At 49.3% G+C, this 20078-nt stretch overlaps 1 protein-coding gene across 2 annotated transcripts in view; it reads left to right on the plus strand.

Annotated features, from left to right (window-relative positions):
- HNF4A (hepatocyte nuclear factor 4 alpha) overlaps positions 1–19844 on the plus strand; it is a 28346-nt gene extending 8502 nt beyond the window's left edge. The window contains exons 1-10 of one of the 2 annotated variants that reach the window (XM_026861939.1): positions 414–655; positions 4365–4542; positions 6410–6504; positions 8990–9096; positions 11604–11759; positions 15053–15140; positions 15613–15768; positions 16018–16254; positions 16932–17054; positions 17717–19844. In XM_026861939.1, coding sequence (XP_026717740.1) covers positions 535–655; positions 4365–4542; positions 6410–6504; positions 8990–9096; positions 11604–11759; positions 15053–15140; positions 15613–15768; positions 16018–16254; positions 16932–17054; positions 17717–17859 — 1404 coding nt within the window. In that variant the 5' untranslated portion in view covers positions 414–534 and the 3' untranslated portion in view covers positions 17860–19844. Of the gene's footprint in view, positions 1–413; positions 656–4364; positions 4543–6409; positions 6505–8989; positions 9097–11603; positions 11760–15052; positions 15141–15612; positions 15769–16017; positions 16255–16931; positions 17055–17716 lie in introns of those variants that run through there. The other variant, XM_026861937.1, reaches the window with a different exon arrangement.
- The last annotated feature ends 234 nt before the right edge of the window (positions 19845–20078 follow it).

Consider the following 20078-nt stretch of genomic DNA (forward strand, 5'->3'; position numbering starts at 1 on the left):
TGATGGAGGGAGTGAGAGAAGGGAAAACCAGGGAGAGAAGGCAACCAACTGTGGAGTGAGGAAAACAATGACTGAAGTGAAGAGCAGTCTTGTTCTCCTGGCAGGGTTTTTTCCAAGTGTTCCACCCCAGGTACAATTAAGACCAACACCAGCAGCTCAGCATCAAGGTCAATAGCCCAGGAAGGTGTTTCCTGGGCAGCAAGTGCCTGCTCCCTCAGTCCTGCCTGTGCCCAGGAGCTGGGATCAGCAAAGCACCTCGAGATTCAGTAATAAACAGTCAACAAGAATCACTGCTGCTCCACCAAAAAAAAACAGCTTAGCAGCGTTCAGCAGTGGGTGAGATGATTAAAGATTAACCCCCTGCCTCCTGCCTCCACCCCTCTGGGGAGTATAGGCCTTGAGGCTCAGCAAATCCTTTCAGAGAAATATTTGAAATAAAAGACAACAGATAGGGGACGCAGCGAAGGCAGAGGGAGGCAGAAGGGCCAATAGTCTCGGACAAGGGAATCGGTACAATCTGGCCCGTGTTTGCCGATGATAATGCGCCTTTCCAAAGCCCTAATAGACATGGAGATGGCAGATTATAGCGCAGCGCTGGACCCGGCGTATACCACTCTGGAGTTTGAGAACATGCAGGTGCTGGCTATGGGCAACGGTAAGTCCCCTCTGTCTTCTCTCCTCCACTGTGGTGGGATGAGCTGGGGGCTGCAGGAGGAGAAGTCCCGGGGGTGGCTGCCGAAATGCTCCCAGGGAGGAGGGGGGCACGGCAGGGGTGTCAGCCGTGGGGCTCCCAGCAGTTTATTTCGGGGTTTCTGCTTCCCCTGGGGACAAATAGAGGTGGTGGTTTAATGCTGTGCTTGGCGCAGGCAGGATAGTGCCCTGCAGCCCAGACACCTCGGGGATGGCACTCACCAGGAGCTGGGTGTGATGAAAGGTCCCCACTGGACATCAGCTAAGGGTCTGGGACTGGGGCTGAGCACAGGGAGGGTCTCACCACCCCCAGACCCCAATCAAAAGAAAAGACCAGCCAAACGTTTCTGAGTGAAACGCTGCCAACAGCTCCCCTGAGAAATGACTGAGCCCATGGCTCCAGAACAGAGCCAGTCCCACCCCAGTAGCAGCTGGTGCTAGATTATCCCAAAGCAGAAAGACATTTAGCGCCTAGCAGGGATGGAAATCCCTTCGAAAAGTGATTCAAACGCTGCCCCTGTAGCTGCCCTGAGGCCATGGCTCTTCCCTGTGCAGTGCCGGGGTGTGGGGTGGCATCCCCTTCCCTGGAGTGCTGCTGGGCTGGGAGGCTCAGCCCCAGGGAAGAGGGGCGAGGGGATCTGGCAAGGATAGATGAGCATTCCCATCCCCTCAGGAGGACAGGATCACACTTAACCCACCAGGATTCACAACCCTGGCCCACCCACTTGGGGACCAAGGAGACCTGGTGATTAAATGCTCAGAGATAACAGGAGATTTCTCTACAAGTTCCCCCTAAAGTCTCTCTAAATACGAAGTTAATGACTAAATGAAGCACATGGCACAGAGTGACCCCCCGAGCCCTTTCCTCCTGCCTTCTGCGTCACCGAGGCTGCTGGGGCACCCCTGTCCCAGAAGGGCTGTGCTAGTGGCATGGGCTCTCCCCTCACAGCCTGCGTGGGTCTTCCCTGGGTTATGGCTCTGCTCTGTCACGGACGTGACACTGTGGTGCCAAAGTGGCTCTGCTGTGCAGTAACGCCCCGCCACCCTGGGTCTCAGCCCCTTCTCTGCTCCCTGGGGCTGGTTCTACCCACTAAGGGGTCCCAGGGCCAAAAGCAGCCCCCTTTGGCTGTGCTGATGGCCATCTGGACCCTCCCAGACAAGCCCAGGTCTTGCTTCTATCCGTGCCCCTCTCCCAGCCTGCACAGGGGGCTGCAACTCAGCCCCCCTGGACTGAGGGCTCCAAGGGGCAGAGGGACACGATAATTTTATATGACCAGAATAGGTGTGATACGTAATACGCCCTAGGGGTGGATGAGTCAGCTGGTCAGGCAGCACCAACACCTCTCCTCCTCCTCTGCCTAGTTCCAGACCAGGGGCAGGTCTTTCTCCAGGGCTGCTTTGGCACTCCAGCAACTGCCTGCAACTCTGCCTACAAAACCCCTGCTACAAAACCTCCACCTACAAAACCTCTGCCTACAAACTCTCCACCTCTTTTTCTGGCCAAGGGCTTCAGGACAGATCAAACCCTGCCCTGCACAGCTCTGCAGCTCCAGCCCAGAGGTGGCTGCTCAGCAATAACCAAGTTTGCCACCATCACAGACCAAACACATCCCATGTTCAGACAAGCTTGGGGACCTCTCGAGGAGCTCCTGTCCTAACACAAGTCTCAGCTGCAAGGTCTCAAACTTAAAATAAGATTTTTTCTTTCTTCCATTTAGCTTAACTCCAATCCCATTAAACCCACTTCACTGCAACAGCCAGAAGCCCGAATTTCTGGCACTATGAAATAATTGGAAAATTATCCATTAGGCAATAATTTCATTGTTGGTTGGCTATTAGACTAAGATGTTGTAATTTCTTTGATAATGGTGCCAGTTTTTCCTGTTCTACATTCATCTGATTACAGCATGATATACTGCTAAAAAGGGATTTATCTGGGCTGTCACAGATACACAAGTAATGTGATTATAGGCAGGGCAGCTCTTCCTCTCTCGTGTAAGTCCTATGTTTAGCTGAAACTGGAAATTAACTTTCCTTCTGAAGTGACCTTCATCCCGCTGAGCCCTCAGGATGCATTGTGAGAAAGGATGGTTTTGGAGGCAAGTTGCTCGCAGGGACAAGAGACACCCCGAATAGGCTTGGGAGGAGCTCAGGGCTTTGGGAGTGGAGAGAGGAGATTTGCACTGGCAGCCACACTCACGGAAATGCAGCTGCGTGACAGGGTGTGCCAGGCAGGGACACAGAGAGGCAGCAAAGTGACTCAGAGAGAAATATAGGAGGGAAACAAGGAATTAGAAAGCAGGCAGGGAAATGAAAGATGCTGCCAGAGCCAGGGAAGGTGCTGGCTCAAGATCCCCCGTGCTAGCTCGCTGCTGGATCCACACCAGTTACTCCTGCCGAGGGATAGCACGAGCAGGCTGTGAGTCTGCTGCAATACCCCTTTCTCTGCAAAATAAAAGCTAAAATTGTAGCCCTCCCCCAGACAGCATTGCCTTGGCCTCCCCCAGCACCCATGCTCCAGCTACCCAAGGGAGCCCTGCTGGGACCAGCCTTTTTATAGCACCCAGCCCCCTTTCTGCTCCCCCAGGCAGCTGTTTTCCTCCTGGGGTGAGAGTTAACTGTGTCCCTGCCAAAGCCAGAGACCAGGGACCGATAGACTCAAAATCTCAGCAGGTTTCTATGGCTTTGTAGATGGGTATCATTTGCAACTGGGATTTCCACTGAGGCAGGGAATGTGCTTGTGCTGATACAGGAAAATATACATGGGAGGGGACAATTAGATCAACTGAATTAAGGCCTGATCTCTTCAGCCTTGAGGTTTGTTTGGCTTGCTGGAGGGGTTTAAGTGTCGGGCTTGTATGGTTTCAAGCCTTTCAAATGTCCTTTCCCACAGAGGCTGCTGCAGTTCCCCATCCTTCCAAAAAAGCCCTGCAAGTGTCAGCCCCCCTAGGTCTGTGAGGACTGTAAGAAACAACAACCTCAGCTGTGGTGCTACCAGACTCTGGAAGATACCGAGCGAACAGCCTCCTCGATGCTGTAGCATCACCCTTTCCTTCTGGGTTAGCTTGATCAGTCCCTCCCTGCATGGACAGTGATTTCCAGCTGGAGTCATTTGAGTTCATTATGCATTTAAAGTCTTGTTCTTCTGAAGAGCTGCCATGCAGGCTGGAGCTCCATGTCTGGCAGAGAAGCTCTGCAGCAAAGGGAGCTGGTCACCTTGTTTCTCTAATAGTGTCTGCTCCGGTCTGTCTTGTAGTCTTTTGGTGCTGTAACACAACCATCTCTCTAATTAATCAGCTGCTCACCCCGAACTGTAATACCTCAGCTTTAAACTCTGCACCAGCTTTTTCTCTGGCCACAAGTCTGCAAATCCCAGAGGAATTTTGGCTCTGCTCTCTGACTCCTGCAAGTGGTTTTCTGTTTTGTCTGAAGGCATCACTGGAGTCAGGCCTTTGGGAAGAGCTGCCTCACCCTAGCACATGGGGAGCTTTTGCACACTCAAAATGCCATGACTTAAGACAGAGCACCCACCACTCCTTACACACCTCTCTGACCAACCCCTGCTGGCTGCAGCTGCCTGGTTCCTCCAAAAATCAAGTCTCTCACTGGAAACTGAGTTAGGAAATGTTGGCTGTCTGTCTCACTGTCATCTTCTTCTTGTGTCCTTCCCCAAGCAGACACATCTCCATCAGAAGCAGCCAACCTCAACACTTCCAACAGCATTGGGGTGAGTGCGCTGTGTGCCATCTGCGGGGACCGTGCCACGGGGAAGCATTACGGGGCTTCCAGCTGCGATGGCTGCAAAGGCTTCTTCAGGAGGAGCGTCCGGAAGAACCACATGTATTCCTGCAGGTAAGGACAGAGGGGACAGAGTCATGTGGCTGAGACAAAACAGTCCCTAGGAGCTGAACAGCAAAGCCCTCAAAGTGCACCAGAATGGTCCTTCAGCCTCTTCATCCTCCTGCATCCTCCACCACCTTCCCTGACCTCACACCCCAGCTGGGAAGGGTCAGAGACTGCTCTCATTTTGTGACTGCCCTCCAGTGATCACCAGGGAAAGACCCTGGGGGGTCTTGCCCCATTCCTCAGGGTCCAAGCATGTGCAAATGGATATGGCCAAACACAGATGTGGCCAGCAAGCAAGGTGGTGCCAGGGGGAAGCCCCATTACAGGGGCTGGGCACCTTGCTACTCAGTGCTGAGTGCAGTGCAAACCCTGCTCACTCCCTGGGAGCGCTTCAGTGGCCTCCCACCTCTTCTCCATCATAAGATGGAAGTGTGTCTGCCATCTACCTAAAATGCTGTCACTGTCTGTTACATAAAAGAACATCTAAGGAGTAAAAAGCTGGTCAGCATAGCATGTATGTCTTTGAGGATGAAGCACCCATGTTGCTCCTGCAACTCATGTACTGCACCTTGTGTTGCTGATAGGAGCCCACAACTCCCCTGTGCCATCAGTGGCTGTGACCTGCCTGCTCCCTGTTCTGAGCAACCCACACAGAGTCATAGAGGAAACCGAGGAATCCTCAGCTCAGTGTCTAAATCACCTGGGCTTTTTGATTGAGTTACTCCTCATGGCCTGCCAGCCACTTGGAGAGTGTGAAGTGCAACATGACTCTAAAATTTGAGTGACAGAAAGAAGCCTCAGGTTTATGAGTGGTTTTTGAGTGTGTGTGAAGCACATTATCACTTTGCACCCCAGGGTTATTTAAGATGCCTGACAAAGAGCCCCCTCTCCATAGCTCCAGTGGAAAATCCAAGGTGGCCAGTTCTTAGGAGACTAGGGCTTTTATATAAGTGATATGGAAATGCTCAAAAAAACTGCTTTCAGGCATCTATTTGGTCAAATCTTAGTTTGGGGCCTTAAAAAGCACAGTAGAAACAAGCCTTTTCAAAAGCTACAGAACTCAGCATGGCTGGGAGCCCTTTCCCAGCTCTGTATGCCTTTGTCTTTATTTTACAAGCTTGATCAGTCCACAGTAAATTACAGTGAATTTGCAAGTGAAATTCATGCTGCAGATGGCCACCAGGCTTGTGCTGCGTTCAAGAGCCACACACATGGGAGATCAGTGTTTGCCCCGCCATGTGCAGCAGGTTTGGTGATACAAGTGAGGAGGGAAGGAGCTGGTTGCTTCCCATGTCCTCTCTGAAGCGCAGGTGGCTGCAGAGCTGTTTGCACACCAGCAGTGCTGTCCAGATGTCAGAACCAACCTGCCTGGATCCCAGACACAGCCCTGGAGAGATGCAAGGACTTAAACCCATCTCTTAACCTTGCTAGCTCAAGAACAACCTTCTACCCTTTTTTAAAATTCAGAATAAACACATTCTTCCTCCCTTCTAAATGGGATCTAACTTAAACCAGAGGCTACTAAGTCAGCTCTGACCCTCCTGGATCACACTTTTAACTTCACTGGGGCTTGTTAGTCCATCATGAGGATCCTATGCCTAGTGGTTAGTGAGTAGGACCAGGAGCTTGAGCTCCAGCATGCAACTGTCAGCTCTAGCCTGTCCTTATTGAACATCCAGAGGTAGAGCAGAGGGCTGAGATGTTCAGAAGAAACCTCAGGTTAAAGCAAGTGCAGAAACGGCACAGACTGGGGGTCCTTTCTCAGGGTGAACCTCTGGGAACCTGCTCTGAGTGTATCTTGGAGCTTGGGGCTCTGTCTTGTCCTCCCTTCAGGCTCAGTCTTGTGGCTCCTCAATCCTTTCTTTCTTCCCAGGTTTAACAGGCAGTGTGTGGTAGACAAAGACAAAAGAAACCAGTGTCGATACTGCAGGCTTAAGAAGTGCTTCCGAGCAGGAATGAAGAAGGAAGGTGGGTGATCGTGTGACTTCCCTGCACTTCTCGCAGCAGTCACGCTGGCTTCATATGTTTGGGGAACCCTTCAGGGCCCAAGGCCAGTCCCTGCTGTGTACACACTCACCCAGCTATCTTAGCCCTGTCTTCCCTCCACAGTGTTCTCCTGTGCACAGATCCAGACTCCCATCACAGGGGGCTTTACAGAGAATTTTGGCCTCCTGTCATGAGTCTTGCCTGTGCCCAACCTGCCCACTCATACCCATGCGAAATCCTTGTGAGTAGCCATTGTCCCAACAGTTGAGCGCAAGGCTTTGGCACCCTGCATGCTCCTAAATTCGATGTCAGGGCCCCTTCTCAGGGCACCTCTCAGAATGCCAGCAAAGACAAGCCCATGAGAGTGCCACAGGGCCGTGCTTGTGTCTCAGAACTGCCCGTGCTTGTACACACAAATCACTCCCGGGCTCTTCAGCTTATTCGCACTCACACTGACACACACATCACCTGCACTCCCACATAGCTGGGGCATCCGAGCAGTTTGGGAACGCTTCTCAACATCAGTAAGAAACAGAAACTTCAAAGAAGGCCTGGAAATTTGGAAATACTTTGGGAAAACTGCTCTAAGTGCTGTTGCCCCAGAGTCACCATGAAATCCACAGCTGGACAGGTGAGTCCAGCAAAGGTCCAACTGTCAGTTTGCCCCTTTTTTTCCCAAATGTGCATATAGGTTCTTGCTGACCCTCTGCAGAGAGCATAGTTTTACCTGATGCATCAGCCACAGCAGAAAGGACCCAGAGTAAGATGGAGCATTTCGGCTATTTATCTCCATATGAAATGAGTAAAGAGGTCAACCCCCCTGCATAGCCCAGGCTCACCCCACCAAGTTCCCTGCTTCTCTGTCTCTGCAACCCTTCCATGCCCCCATGACTCAAACATGACAGGACAGGATTCACCCCTTGTTTAGCCCTGCTTGGTTCTCAGTATTCACAGTAGCAAGGAAACCTGGGGCTGCTGTGGTCCTGCTGTTGGCCCCACTGGTGGTCCAGCTGGTGACCTTGCTGATGGCCCTGTCCTGGAGGGACAAACTGCCAGGAACAGCCCAGAGGAGCTGCCTGGCACATCTCAGAGCTCACCCCATTGATGTCTGCAGAGGGATAACCAGGAGGCATTTGGCCCTGTTGTTCCAGGCAGAGAAATTAAACCCTGTGTGCCCCCCAGTTCACACCCCTTGAGGAGAAACTTAGGAGAAAAGGTTCCTTGAAGATAACAGGGAAGTACCAGCAGTACCTGGGCAGCCTTCCCAGGAACACCAGCCTGCGGGAACACCTCTCAACAGGAACATTTCTTCCCTGTTAAAGGGGATACGGTATTGCAAGGAACTCGGCTTGACTTTTCCCGAAGAACATAGGAATCCTCCTCTCCCTGCAGTGCCCGCTCATCCTGTGCCCAGAGCTTTGCTGCTCTCTGTTAATATTCAATAGAAGTTACATTAGGTGCATGACCAGCTAATACTGAGCAAACATTTGGAAAACATCATGGCGTGACTGAACTCGGGGGCCTGCTACTGATAACAAGCAGCATAACCTTGAGAGCTCCTATTTACAGCCGCTGACTGCAGGGCTTTTCTTCTGGCCCAGCCTCATTATTGCTTTTTATCAGGTGGATTTATACATTGAGAACGTATCAATCCAGAGAGCCACCAGCCTAAGGCAGGGACTGTTCTGTTTCCCCTGCCATCGATCAATACCTTATTTGAGCAGATGGCTTTGACTGGCATGACCATGGTGAATTAGAGCCAGCCCACAGCCTCGTGACAGACAGCGAGGCAAATCCTCCCGCTCAGCACTACTGCTTCTGTGGCTACTGCTGCCTCTAGACTCAAAGCCCAGGTCCTCAAGATTAGACCAAGCAGGGAAGCACGCTGGGGTCAAACCTGTCCTGGGACTGTCTTTACGATAAGGTATGAGAGAACTCTTGCTCTGGATAGATAAGTAGAAGCTGCTCTGAACTTCCTTCCTTATTGTAGCTTAGATGGAATTTTTCCAACTGCACCTACCCAGTGCAAGAGCTCCCCAAACAGAGCTCACTGAAGTCATTTGGAGGGACAAAGCAGCCATGCAGACACTTGACTCCTCCATTTCACATATTTGGGCTGCATGTGTGAGCATGGCCACCATTTCAGACCCCATATCTCGAAAGCAAAAAACTCAGAATCAGACCCTTTGAGAGGAAACTTTCCCACTGAACTCTACAGGCTTTGAACCAGGTGTCTGGGTTCTGAAATGACTCCATCTCAGGAAAACCTAATAAAGTGAATGTGAAAACAGAACCACCAGATGTAGTGAGCTCTCCTGTCACAAACCAGACACACTGCTCGTCTACCCTGCCAGAGAGGCGAGTTGAGAAACTGCAGCTAAGGAAGGGTAATGCCAAAAGTCTGTGCTAGTTTTTGGTGTGCATTGACATGAACAACCTGCAGCTCAGCCAAAATACTCTCTTGCAGCTGTACAAAATGAACGGGACCGAATCAGCACACGGAGATCAAGTTACGAAGACAGCAGCTTGCCCTCCATCAATGTCTTACTGCAGGCAGAAGTCCTGGCACAACAGGTACCTCCTCTTTTTTCTTTGTCAAATACAAAAGCATTAGGCACTATCTGGCCAGTAGAGCCTGTTGAGTACTTAATAGCTGAGTTTTCAAATTACCACCTCTTTTCTAAATAACTTACCTGCCAATTCAACACTGATTTTTTCAAAGGCATTTGTTACCTGAAACCATCCCTTTAATGCTCTTTGGTCCAGAACTCAGTTGTAATAATATGCAATAAACTCTTCTGCTTTGCTGGGACACATGAAGGCTGGAGAGCCTGCTGGAAGAAAACAAGGTAGACTCATTGAAATCCAAGGAGCTGGAGCCACCTGAGCCAGCCAAGGGCCTGACTTTGCATGTGCAGCCTCCCTTCCCCATTAGCTGTTAGGAACTTTGGATTCTGGCTTCCTGCACAGTTTCATGAGGAATCACTTTCATGCTTGTTTTATGCAGATATTCTTTCCAGTGTTTGCTTGAAATCTCCCATTTCCACAAGCATACTGCCAAGACTTATTTTCTAGAATGTTCACCTGAAAAGATGACTCTGATTTAAGCATCTGGCTATTGCAAATGGAGCACATCAGATCATCACTCTCTAGGAGCACACAGGCTGCAGGGTGGGGTTTGTCTGTGAGCACAAGTGATGAGGATGGGGCTGTGCTGGAGGCAGGAGCTGCCATCCTTCATGGGCACTGGGGAGAGCAGCACTCCTTGTCCCAGGGAAAATGAAGAGGGGTTCAAGTTGATAGTCCATGTTCTTTCTTGCTTCAAGGGTCACAGTACCCTGAAGGCTGCCCAGGGGGATGCTCTAGGACTGGATGTGCCATGCTCTGCGCTCCACACTAGCACTTAGGCTGTAAGGTCCACTTCGCCAAGGAGGGGATACACCAGAAGGGCCAGGGGCCAATCCTGTACACAAGCAGCATATCCAATCTCATCTCATGTCTCACCTTGTCCTATGGAGACCCTAATATATTTATATACCCTATAAAGATAATATTGGCACTGCCCCCAGAGGTGTGAGATAATGGGGTATCAAGTCACCCGACCAACAAGGGAAGGACATTTCCGGGACTGAGTCCTGCAGTGGCATCATATGTAAGTCTTGAGAAGGGTCTGCTGATAAAAACTACAACCATCGACAAATCCAGGGGAGCTCCTGCTCTCCCACAGAGCACAGAGAGACTCATTAAACAAGGCAGGCTCCAGCACGGTAATTGGTAACTTTTATGTGCCTAGCTAATTAGAACAAGATACTGCTGAGGAGCTGCTTTCTCCAAGATCTCGGGTCACTCACTCAGAGGTCTTTATTTATTTGCTAAGCCTTCCGGGCTCTCTGATTAGGGTAATACATGGTGAGATTTTTACAATCTTATTTATTCAATAATAGCTCAAGAGTTGGAAAGCTTCCAGGCAATGCAACCTGAAAAAAAAATGCAGGTGGCATTTGAATTCCATTTCCTTGGGGAGGCTGGCAGGGTCCAAGCTGGAAATGCTGGCAGAAACAGGACAGGAAGAGCTGATGTTGTACAAGAGCACAGAGGGCAGGCGGAGGGCAGCGATGGGGTTGAGTTAATTGCTTACAGAAGCATGAGGATAAAGTAGTGACTAAGGGTAAATTTTTAGATGAGCTGGGTGAGCAGCTATGCATGAGAACCATGCAGGAGGTTGGGTGCCTGGTTTGGGGGGGATGTTCTTTCCAGCTCTGTGTGACAGTATTTGCAGAGTTGTCAGGTTTGTCCTTTGCAGATGCAATGGCCCCATTTGCCTCTGCAATCACAAGTAATTTGCCATGCAAAAAATGCAACCTGTGTTGTGGGCATGCTTGCACATGTACAGTTTTGCTAAAAGGGCCTAAAAGCTGGGAGGAGGTTGGAGGTTGTCTTTAAAGACTTGAAGTGGGTAATGTCAAATATCAATAAACTGGTGCTCACTAAAAGCAATGTCAGACCTGGAAAGCTACCTTCAGCAGAGACTTCTTGTGCTCATGCAGACTCAGAAAGAAGTAAAGCCTGTGTGTCTCCTGTCAAAAGCAGACCAGGCAGGTCTGGCCAAGCACTGGTTCTGGAGCAGGGTGGAAGGGCAAGCAGTCCTCTGCCCTTTGGTGGGACCAAGTAGCTTGTGCAGCAGCATTGGGTGGACGTGTCCTTGCTACTGGTGAGAATGACTGCTACACAAGCCCCTCTGTTCCCTCATGAATCTTGACTGAGCACATTTGTTTAGTAGGAGGAAGACCTCGGCTTTAGAAATATTTTTTCTGTGCTTTCCAGTCTATTCAAGACATGACAGGTTACTGAGATGATCCACAGCCTCAGCTCTGAAGCATTTCACGTTCACAGATCCCCAAGTTGATCTCAATTTAAATGAGTTGTGCTGGCCCACATATTCTGGGGGCTGGATGTGCAACAGATTTCTTTTTGTAATCGTTAATGCTGGAGTCTGCATCAGTACAACCCATGGGCTGGGAATTTTCCTGTCTGTTTCCTCTATGGCACTGAAAGCTGAGGGATCTCTTCCCTCCTTCCAGATATCATCCCCAGTTCCTGTGATCAACGGAGACATCCGAGGGAAGAAGATTGCCAACATCTCTGATGTTTGTGAGTCCATGAAGCAGCAGCTGCTAGTGCTGGTTGAGTGGGCCAAGTACATCCCTGCCTTCTGTGAGCTGCCTTTGGATGACCAGGCAAGTCCCCCCATCCACCCCACCTTGCTCTGCCCTGGTGAAGGCAGCAGGGAGCTGAAGGAGAGCGAAGCAGCTGAGACCTTCAAAGAAAATGTGCATTGTCCACTCTGTTATCCTGACTGCTGCAGCTGATTGGGAATGACATCCATACAATGCCAGCGCAGGCCATTTGCATGTGCAGCTAATCAGTCGATGAGCACAGTCAGGATAACACTGAGCTCAAATAAGGTACATAATCAGGTGCGCATTTTGCATGGGCCAATCAGACAATTATTTATTCATTATAGTTTGTGCAGCACATTGAAAACCTGAAGTGCTATACAAATGCTTAGGGTAATCAGACTTAGCAGGACAAATTTCTAGCCTAAGGTCTGTGTAAGACTTGAAACCAAATCTTCCTGTCTATCTCTTTCTGTTTCTTGCCCAGGGATGTGTTTGTATCCATCCTCCTGGTGTGGAATTATTGAAAATAAACATTAGTTTGCTCCCAAGGCAGTAAGAAAATCTCTCTTCAGAATTAAAACCCCAGAAATTTATTTGCATTTAACATGAATTCCTAAAATGACATTTTCTGATTCCATAACCAAGATAAGCACAGTGGGCTCGAAATCTTCTGTAAAACTACATTGAAGGAACTCAGACAGTCTCAAAGAGATACAAGGAGGTGTCTCCTGTGTAAGTCTAAATTTCAGAGGTCTGCAGCAGATGTTGCAGGACGTGATGTGTGCCTACCCTTGACCGGCATGTGGTGGAGAGGCTCCAGAGGGAAGGGATAGCACTTCTGGCAGGGTATAGCACTTCTGGCAGTGGCCAGCACAGGTCCTGTCACAGATAGAAATGTTTCCAGTCTGCCCAGTGTTCAGTCACAAAACCAGCATGGGTCCTCTTCAGCTAGGATCAGTCTCCTGCCCTGCTATCTAGAGGTAATTTTTACATTATCAAGAAAGAGAATATCCAGAAAGTGAGAGCATCCAGCTGATCAAAACCCCCTAAATCTTAAAACTGAGATCTTTAGTAATCACCCAGCAGCACAGAGCCACAGGGAATTCAGTGCTGTTAGCACTGGAGCATATTTCCTTCTATCTTGTTGTGTACAAGTACTAAATTGTTTAAAATGTTAAGAAAACTGTTAACCTTGTAAGGCAAATACAACTCAAAAAATATGAAAACCAAAATGGACTCCAATGGCAAAGGACATTTACACAGCAAACAGGCTGCAGCCCCACGGAGGCCTGGGCAGCTCCGCATAACCCATTGCATCCCTGTGCCATCTGGAACAGAGGCAGTAAACCTGGTTAATAACTCTGCAAACTACAGCAATTTCCACATGAGCTCATTTTACAATTGTGAGGCTGCAAAATTTCTCAAAGAAGAAAACAAAGCCTAAAGATGACATTGTCTGAACCCTGCCTTCCCACAGGGGAGAGGCTCCTCTCAGCATGCTCCACAGGCTTGTCCCACTGAAACAGGTCTGCTGGTATGACCAGGCATCCCCCATCAGGAGCAGTTCCCAATCTGTCCCAAAGGGCCTGAAAGACTGTGCTGTATTAAAACTAATCAATTAATGCCATCTGTGCTTTCGAAGGATGGTGTGAGAACTGAGGCAGCAGATACTCAGGGGAGTTCAGGAGGAAGGACAGAAATGCCAGAGAGCACGAGTGAACAAAACTATGTGCGAGGCAGCTGCCCAAAGGGCATGAGAGCCAGTCAAGACATGTTGAGTGGGAACATTTAATGTTGGAAAACACTGCTACGTTGCCATTAAAATGTTGCCTGAGAATGAATCATCTCTGCCAACATTTTTATAGGAAAGGTCATTCCCAACCCCTCATTCTTCTTCTGCACCAAAATGTCAAAGTACTGGGTTTGGTGGGGCAAAGCAATTTCATTTTAAAGTTAAAAGTTCTACTTTGTTGTGTTACAACTTTTATATTTATCCTCATTCACAATGGAATGATGTATCTCAGTTTAATCACTGCAAGAGCAAATACCAAATGAGATGGTTTTACCTTGTTGAAGTACTTTACCCTGCTCAAACAAGCAAAACAAAAATGGTGGTTCCAAACTGAGCTTTCTTGAATTTGCATTAGGCAGGAAATTTCTACATGAGGGCTTTGCTCCCCCTTGGGACTTGCAGATTTTTCATCCTTCTCAAAGTTTCATCAGATAGACAAGCTCAGTGTTTTTGCAGCTCTGGTAATTACAAGCAGCTCAGCTAACACATCCGCCCATGTTTGGATAGTGATAGAGAGACGCTAGATTTTGGCATATAGATAAAGATTCCCCAGCATCATGTGTGTGTAGTCTTTTTGCAAGGATCTCCACTCTGTTTATTTTGCATAACTCTTTTTCACCCTCTGAAAAAAAAAATTCCTCTCTTGGACATCAGCATCTTTTCTAATCAGAGCTCTTTTCTATGGGTGACACATTCTCCTGGCATTTCCGGCAGGGTAAGGCTTCTCTTGGCTTTGTCAGATGCTGAGGGATAGCACACTGGAAAAGGGGACCATTCCCATCAGGACACACTTTTCAGAATCTCTCCATTAATGTTTAATGATTGTTTTCTCCAGCAGAGGCTCCTGGACGGACATTAAGAAGCCTCTGTGTCAGGCTGTCCAATCGTTAACTTCTGTTTCTGCCTAAATCTCTGAAATTTTTAACTGAAGGAGGGCAAAAGATTCAGAACATTCTCAAGAGCCACTGGAGGGTGTAAAATGAAACACTTCAATCATTAACGTCAGGCAGAAAAACATCGCTTTGGCTTCCCTGGCCCAAATGCCCATTGCTGAAATGAATGGCCAGAGGGTGACCCCACCAGCCAGGCAGATGTGGGTCCTCATGAGCAGGATTTCAGCAGGAGGTGGGCATGGCCCTGGGGAACAGCAACTGCCCGCAGCAGTGGATGGTACTTCTCCTCACTTCCCAGGCTGGAGCATGGTCCCTGGTTCTGCACTTGTAGGAGCTGCCTCATCTGCAAACGTCCCGCTGTGAACATGTCCCACTGCTGGGGTGAGGTCCTGGGACAGTCTAGCACGGTCTTGCTCATGACATGTGACATGAATATGGGATGTTCCAGGTGCTGTCCATTATCTACTGGTTCTGCTGGATTTATAGCTGTTTGTGCACAGGAGTGAACCATTTCCTGACCTCTTTCTCTGACTGTGACTGCAGAGGGACTCTCACTCAGCCCTGAGTGCAGTACAGGAATTCTGGGCTTTCTCTCTTGCTTACATGAAATCACAGCCTTGTCTCTGTCTCTGCATCACCCAAATAACTTTTCCCTGCTCTTGCAGGTAGCACTTCTGCGAGCACATGCAGGGGAACATCTGTTACTGGGAGCTGCCAAGAGGTCCATGGTGTTCAAGGACATCTTGCTGCTAGGTAAAGAGTGCACTTCTGCTCCTGGCCCACCTGCTTCTGCAAAGCTTCCCTGACAGGGTGAAGGAGACGGTGCTTTAGCATTTGTGGGTATCCTTTGTGCAGGTATTTTAGTGAGCCTAGCACCTTTGGGTGCAGCTAGGCCTGGCTGACATTCACATCAGGGCCATGACATTTGGTGGTCAGTGAACTATGAACATTCACACTGCCCCCCCAGGTTTGTGTAAGCAAGCTGTGGTGTGATTGAGAAAAAGGCTTTTACTCCTCAGTCAGCTTTTCCTTGCTTGAGTGACTCCTGTGTAAGGAGAGAGGCTGCTCTGGCAACACAGATCTGCATTTCTGGTGGACTGAGCCTGGGAAGGGGCAGAAGGAGGAAATTCTTAAGTCCTCCACCCCCAAAATTATCTCAGCATAGGTTACCTGAGTTTTGAACTCCTTTCCACCCTTGACAAGTCTCTGTGCTGCTTGTCCAAAGGAAATGACCACATCATCCCACGGAACTGCCCTGAACTGGTAGAGGTGAACCGCGTGGCCATCCGCATCCTGGACGAGCTGGTCCTCCCCTTCCAGGAGCTGCAGATAGATGACAATGAATATGCCTGCTTGAAAGCCATCATCTTCTTTGACCCAGGTATGCTCCAGCTTGGTGAGGGTTACTGTCAAAGGGGACTAGTCTGGGTTATGCTGACTAGTACTGGTCCTGAGTTGTAGAAACACTGGTCTCCTCTCTGGGCCAAAGTGTTCTTAGAGGGAGAGGAGAAGTCAGCCTAAGATAGAGAATCAGACAGCTCACCTCAGCCTGCACTCAGACTTCATGCTGTTACTGAAGGGCAGCTCCTAGGGAAGCAGCCTGGATAGTTTGCTCTGTGGGTTGTTTCAGATGCCAAAGGACTAAGCGACCCCTCCAAGATCAAGCGGATGCGGTACCAGGTGCAGGTCAGCCTGGAGGACTACATCAATGACCGGCAATACGACTCACGGGGCCGCTTCGGGGAGCTGCTGCTGCTGCTGCCTGTGCTGCAGAGCATCACCTGGCAGATGATAGAGCAGATCCAGTTTGTCAAGCTCTTTGGCATGGCTAAGATTGACAACCTACTGCAGGAGATGCTGCTGGGAGGTGAGTACCTGAGGGTCCTACAAGAGGCGTCTCAGTGTTTCCTGATCCCTGATCACCAACCCCTTGAGAACCTCCACAGCCATTGTTTCCTACCTGAAAAAGATGGAGACAGCTTGTATGCAGGTCAGCCCTTGACTCACACAAAATTATCTCCTCGTATCACTGGCAACAGCAACAAAGGGTCCTCCATTTATACTTGCCTAAAGAAATGCATTAGCTCTGCATCTATTTATAGAGAGGCATCTCCAGCCTTCTGCATGTAGACAGGTTTTGCTGTGTAACCCCCAAACTCCTACCATTTCACTAATCCTCCTCTCTGTCAGAAGGAAGTCACCAAAAAGGGTCTGAAAGCTAAGGTTGAAAGCATGTCCCAGATTTTCTAGTGAGAGCATCCAGTGGGTCAAAAAAAAAAAAAAAAGTTACCACTGTGCTATTCTTTACATGGAGGTGTGACTCTGGAGGAGAGGAATATAATCCTGTGTGAGGGGAAGTGCAGGGAGCAGGCAGGGGTTAGTGAGCCCAGGGCATCCATGGAGGAAAATGGGAAGAGTGTGCTCAATCACGTTTGCACAAGCTGATCATGCACAAAGCCCTGGTCATTGTGATGCAGTGGGTCTGCCCATCTGAACTGTCTCCTTCTGCCACTGTGGCAACTAACGTCCTATGCACATTTGTAGGCTCATCAAGTGAAACGCCGCATGCTCACCACCCCCTGCACCCTCATCTGATCCAGGAGAACCTGGGAACAAATGTCATTGTGGCCAACACAATGCCTCCTCAGATGCACAACGGGCAGATGTGTGAGTATTGCTAGAGAAATGGAGAGCTCCCAGGAGAAACTGAGAGCTTTCCAGCATGCCTATGGAGGTAATTTCTTCCTTGCAAGGAAATTTCTATGCAAGACAGAGACTGATAATGAGTGAGAAATTCCTATGCAGAAAGGAGGGAAAGATAAACAGGTGAGTTAGATTAGATTAGGCTAGGCTAACTGATTCAACAAGATGTTCCCTGGCAGACTGTAACTTTTACATAGCCCTTAAGGAGTGATTGATCTCATCCCGTGCCTACTGAAATCAGTAGAAAGGCTCCCCTTTGGTTCAGACACACTTTGCCCCCTGCAAAACCACAGGAGAATCTGGTCCACCGCACATGGCTCCCACATGGGGCCACCACTTGGGAATCTGGGCTGAGATGACCTCAGCTGACAAAAAAAGGGGCCAGTACAGATCAAAATGCCAGCAGCTCCCCTCATTTGATGTTTGTTACTGTGGTTCTTCCAGGGCATCTAACCATGCCTGTGCATGTGAGCTACCTTGCAGCAAACACACAGGCCATTAGGAGCAATGGTTTTGCTACAGAGAGCCTCTGCCTTGCTTACACCTGAACCTCGCACAACTGAGGACAGATCCCAGTGCTGTCGGGTCCATGAGGCCCTCTTCTAATTTTGTTTCTCTCTCTGTAGCTACTCCAGAAACTCCACAGCCATCTCCACCTGCAGGGTCAGGACCAGAGCAATACAAGCTGCTGCCTGGAGCTATTGCAACTGTGGCAAAACAGCCCACCTCCATCCCACAACCTGCCATCACAAAACAGGAGGTCATCTAGCAATCTGCAGACCAGCTGACCTCATTTAGAAGACCGTGTGGGAGAAAAGCCCAAACTGACTCTGTCACTGTGAAAAAATAAGTCATCCAGAGGTCCTTGGGTGCAAACACACGGACTTGCTTATTGGACTAGTCCATCACCACCAAAAGCTGTCTTCCTACAGCTACGGACAGCATGTGCCACGGGCAGCCCCGAGTCCCAGAACTAAGGTTGAAGCCTTACTGAAACCCTCAGTCCTTATAAGAAGGGCCAGATCTCTGCCTCCCTCGGTGGGGAGGTTGCAGTGACTGGTTGGGGACAGTGCAGCTGGCTGTTCCCCCATTGCCACCTCTCAGCATCGGTTCAGCACACACAAGACCCTGCGAACAAGCAATCTCTGTGCAATGTGAATGGAGAGCTTCCCTCCCACAGCCATGCCAGCTCCCCAGGCAGTCCCCAGTCCAGCCAAACTTGATGGAGACGGAAGCTCCTGCAGGAGCATCGCAGCAGAGGAAGCTCACGGGTTTTGCCCAGGCAGCATTTCAGAAATGCTCCTCAGCCTTGGCTAGGTCTTTTTATCGTGTCACCCTCCAGCACACTAACCACCCTCATCCAGGTCTAACAAATCTTTCAGCTGATACTGTGGCAAAGTCTGGCTCACCAGGATTCTCCACTATTTGGATCCTTCTGCCTTTTGAGGGGTTTTGTTATTTCTGTGCCATGATTGCCCTTCCACCACAAGGTTCAGAGAGGCAACCACTGCCAAACCCTTACCTTACACCACTTACTGCCTCTCACTACCTGGACTGGGAAGTTGGGGGACCAAGGAATTCAGGAGATTTCAGCTAATGGGATGGTGTCACCCCATGCAGGCTGGCAGTGGGCAGCACTGCCAAAAATATCATTGGCCCCACTACTGCTTCTCAGCAGTCAGAAGACCACTGGTTGCCTATTTGCAAAGAAGTGGGGGGAAGGATGTATGAAGACGAGAGACCTGTGAAGGTGAGAAAAGCCTGAGCCTCATAGATTGGACCAAGGTCTTGGGCTGCCCATGTGCTGGGTATATCATGACCCAGGATCTCAGTTCAGACTCAGCTTTGGTACTAAGATATGCCATATAATCTATTTGTCCAGTCCAGTGCCACTCCTTCAGCTTAGAGCGAGTGGCTGATAACAGATTTATAGGTCTTCATAACATGATAAGAGTTCATTATGGCTCCTTCAGACCTCACAGGGTTTGAAGGCAGCAACCTCAAAAACACAGTGGTTTGACTCCTGCAGAGAAGTGTTCTTCTCTACAACAGAGGTCCAGGAAAAACCCTGTCTCGCATAAAACCCTTGAGTCTGCCCAGCCATGGGTCTGCACGCACCTGTCCTGCTCCTTCCCTGCCACAGTCCCTGTTTCTCTGTGTCTGCCCATGCCAAGACCCCGCAGGTCTGACCTTTGGTTTACAGCTGAAACCAGGAAAGGAGCCCTCCCATGCCTGGCACTTGCCTCTCCAGGTGCCAGCAGGGCTGGAGCTCACAAAGCCCTACACTACTTCAGACCTGAGTCGTTTTTGGCAGTGCAAGGCAATAGCAGCTCTAAACTAACCATAGACTATGTGGGGTGCTGGCCTCTCAGGAAGATGAAGCTGGGGGAACCATGGCTGTGAGAGGTCCCTGGCGAGGTCGAGCCTGAGCCAGCCCAGCCAGAGGAGCTGCAGGTCTGTCCCTTGATTTCCAATGCAAAAATGAAACACCTCACTTTGCGCTGATGGTGTCAGAAGTATTGTATCATCTCTCAACGGTGGTGGCATCGTACCAAGTAATTTATTGCAATGATGAATCCAATCATTTTCTGTAAATTATTTTGTAAATCACATTGATTATTTATAATTGGGAGATTAAATGCAAAAACCCCATAATAACCAGGCTGTCTTTTCCAACTGCAGCAAACTTTTTTCCTGTACGTAGACATACTCTGTGGGGAATCCTTTCTGGTCCATTTGCACCAAGCATTCCTCGATATTGTACATTAAATTTTGCTGGTTACTGCCTTCCAATGGAAACAGAGGAATATTTCTTCACTAGAGTTTGTATTCAGAAAAAAAAAAAAAAGAAATAAATGCAAAAATATTTTCTAACTTTTCCCAGACAGATGGATTTCTTTCTTCTGGGAGGATTTATTTTAAATCAAGGGGCTCACCTCCCTGTTGGTCTGACCATGAAGCTATATGTGTTGAGGAAAAAGCCCAAAC

Source organism: Athene cunicularia (assembly GCF_003259725.1).
Source record: "Athene cunicularia isolate RWA chromosome 20 unlocalized genomic scaffold, athCun1 chr20_part1, whole genome shotgun sequence".
Classification (NCBI taxonomy): domain Eukaryota; kingdom Metazoa; phylum Chordata; class Aves; order Strigiformes; family Strigidae; genus Athene; species Athene cunicularia.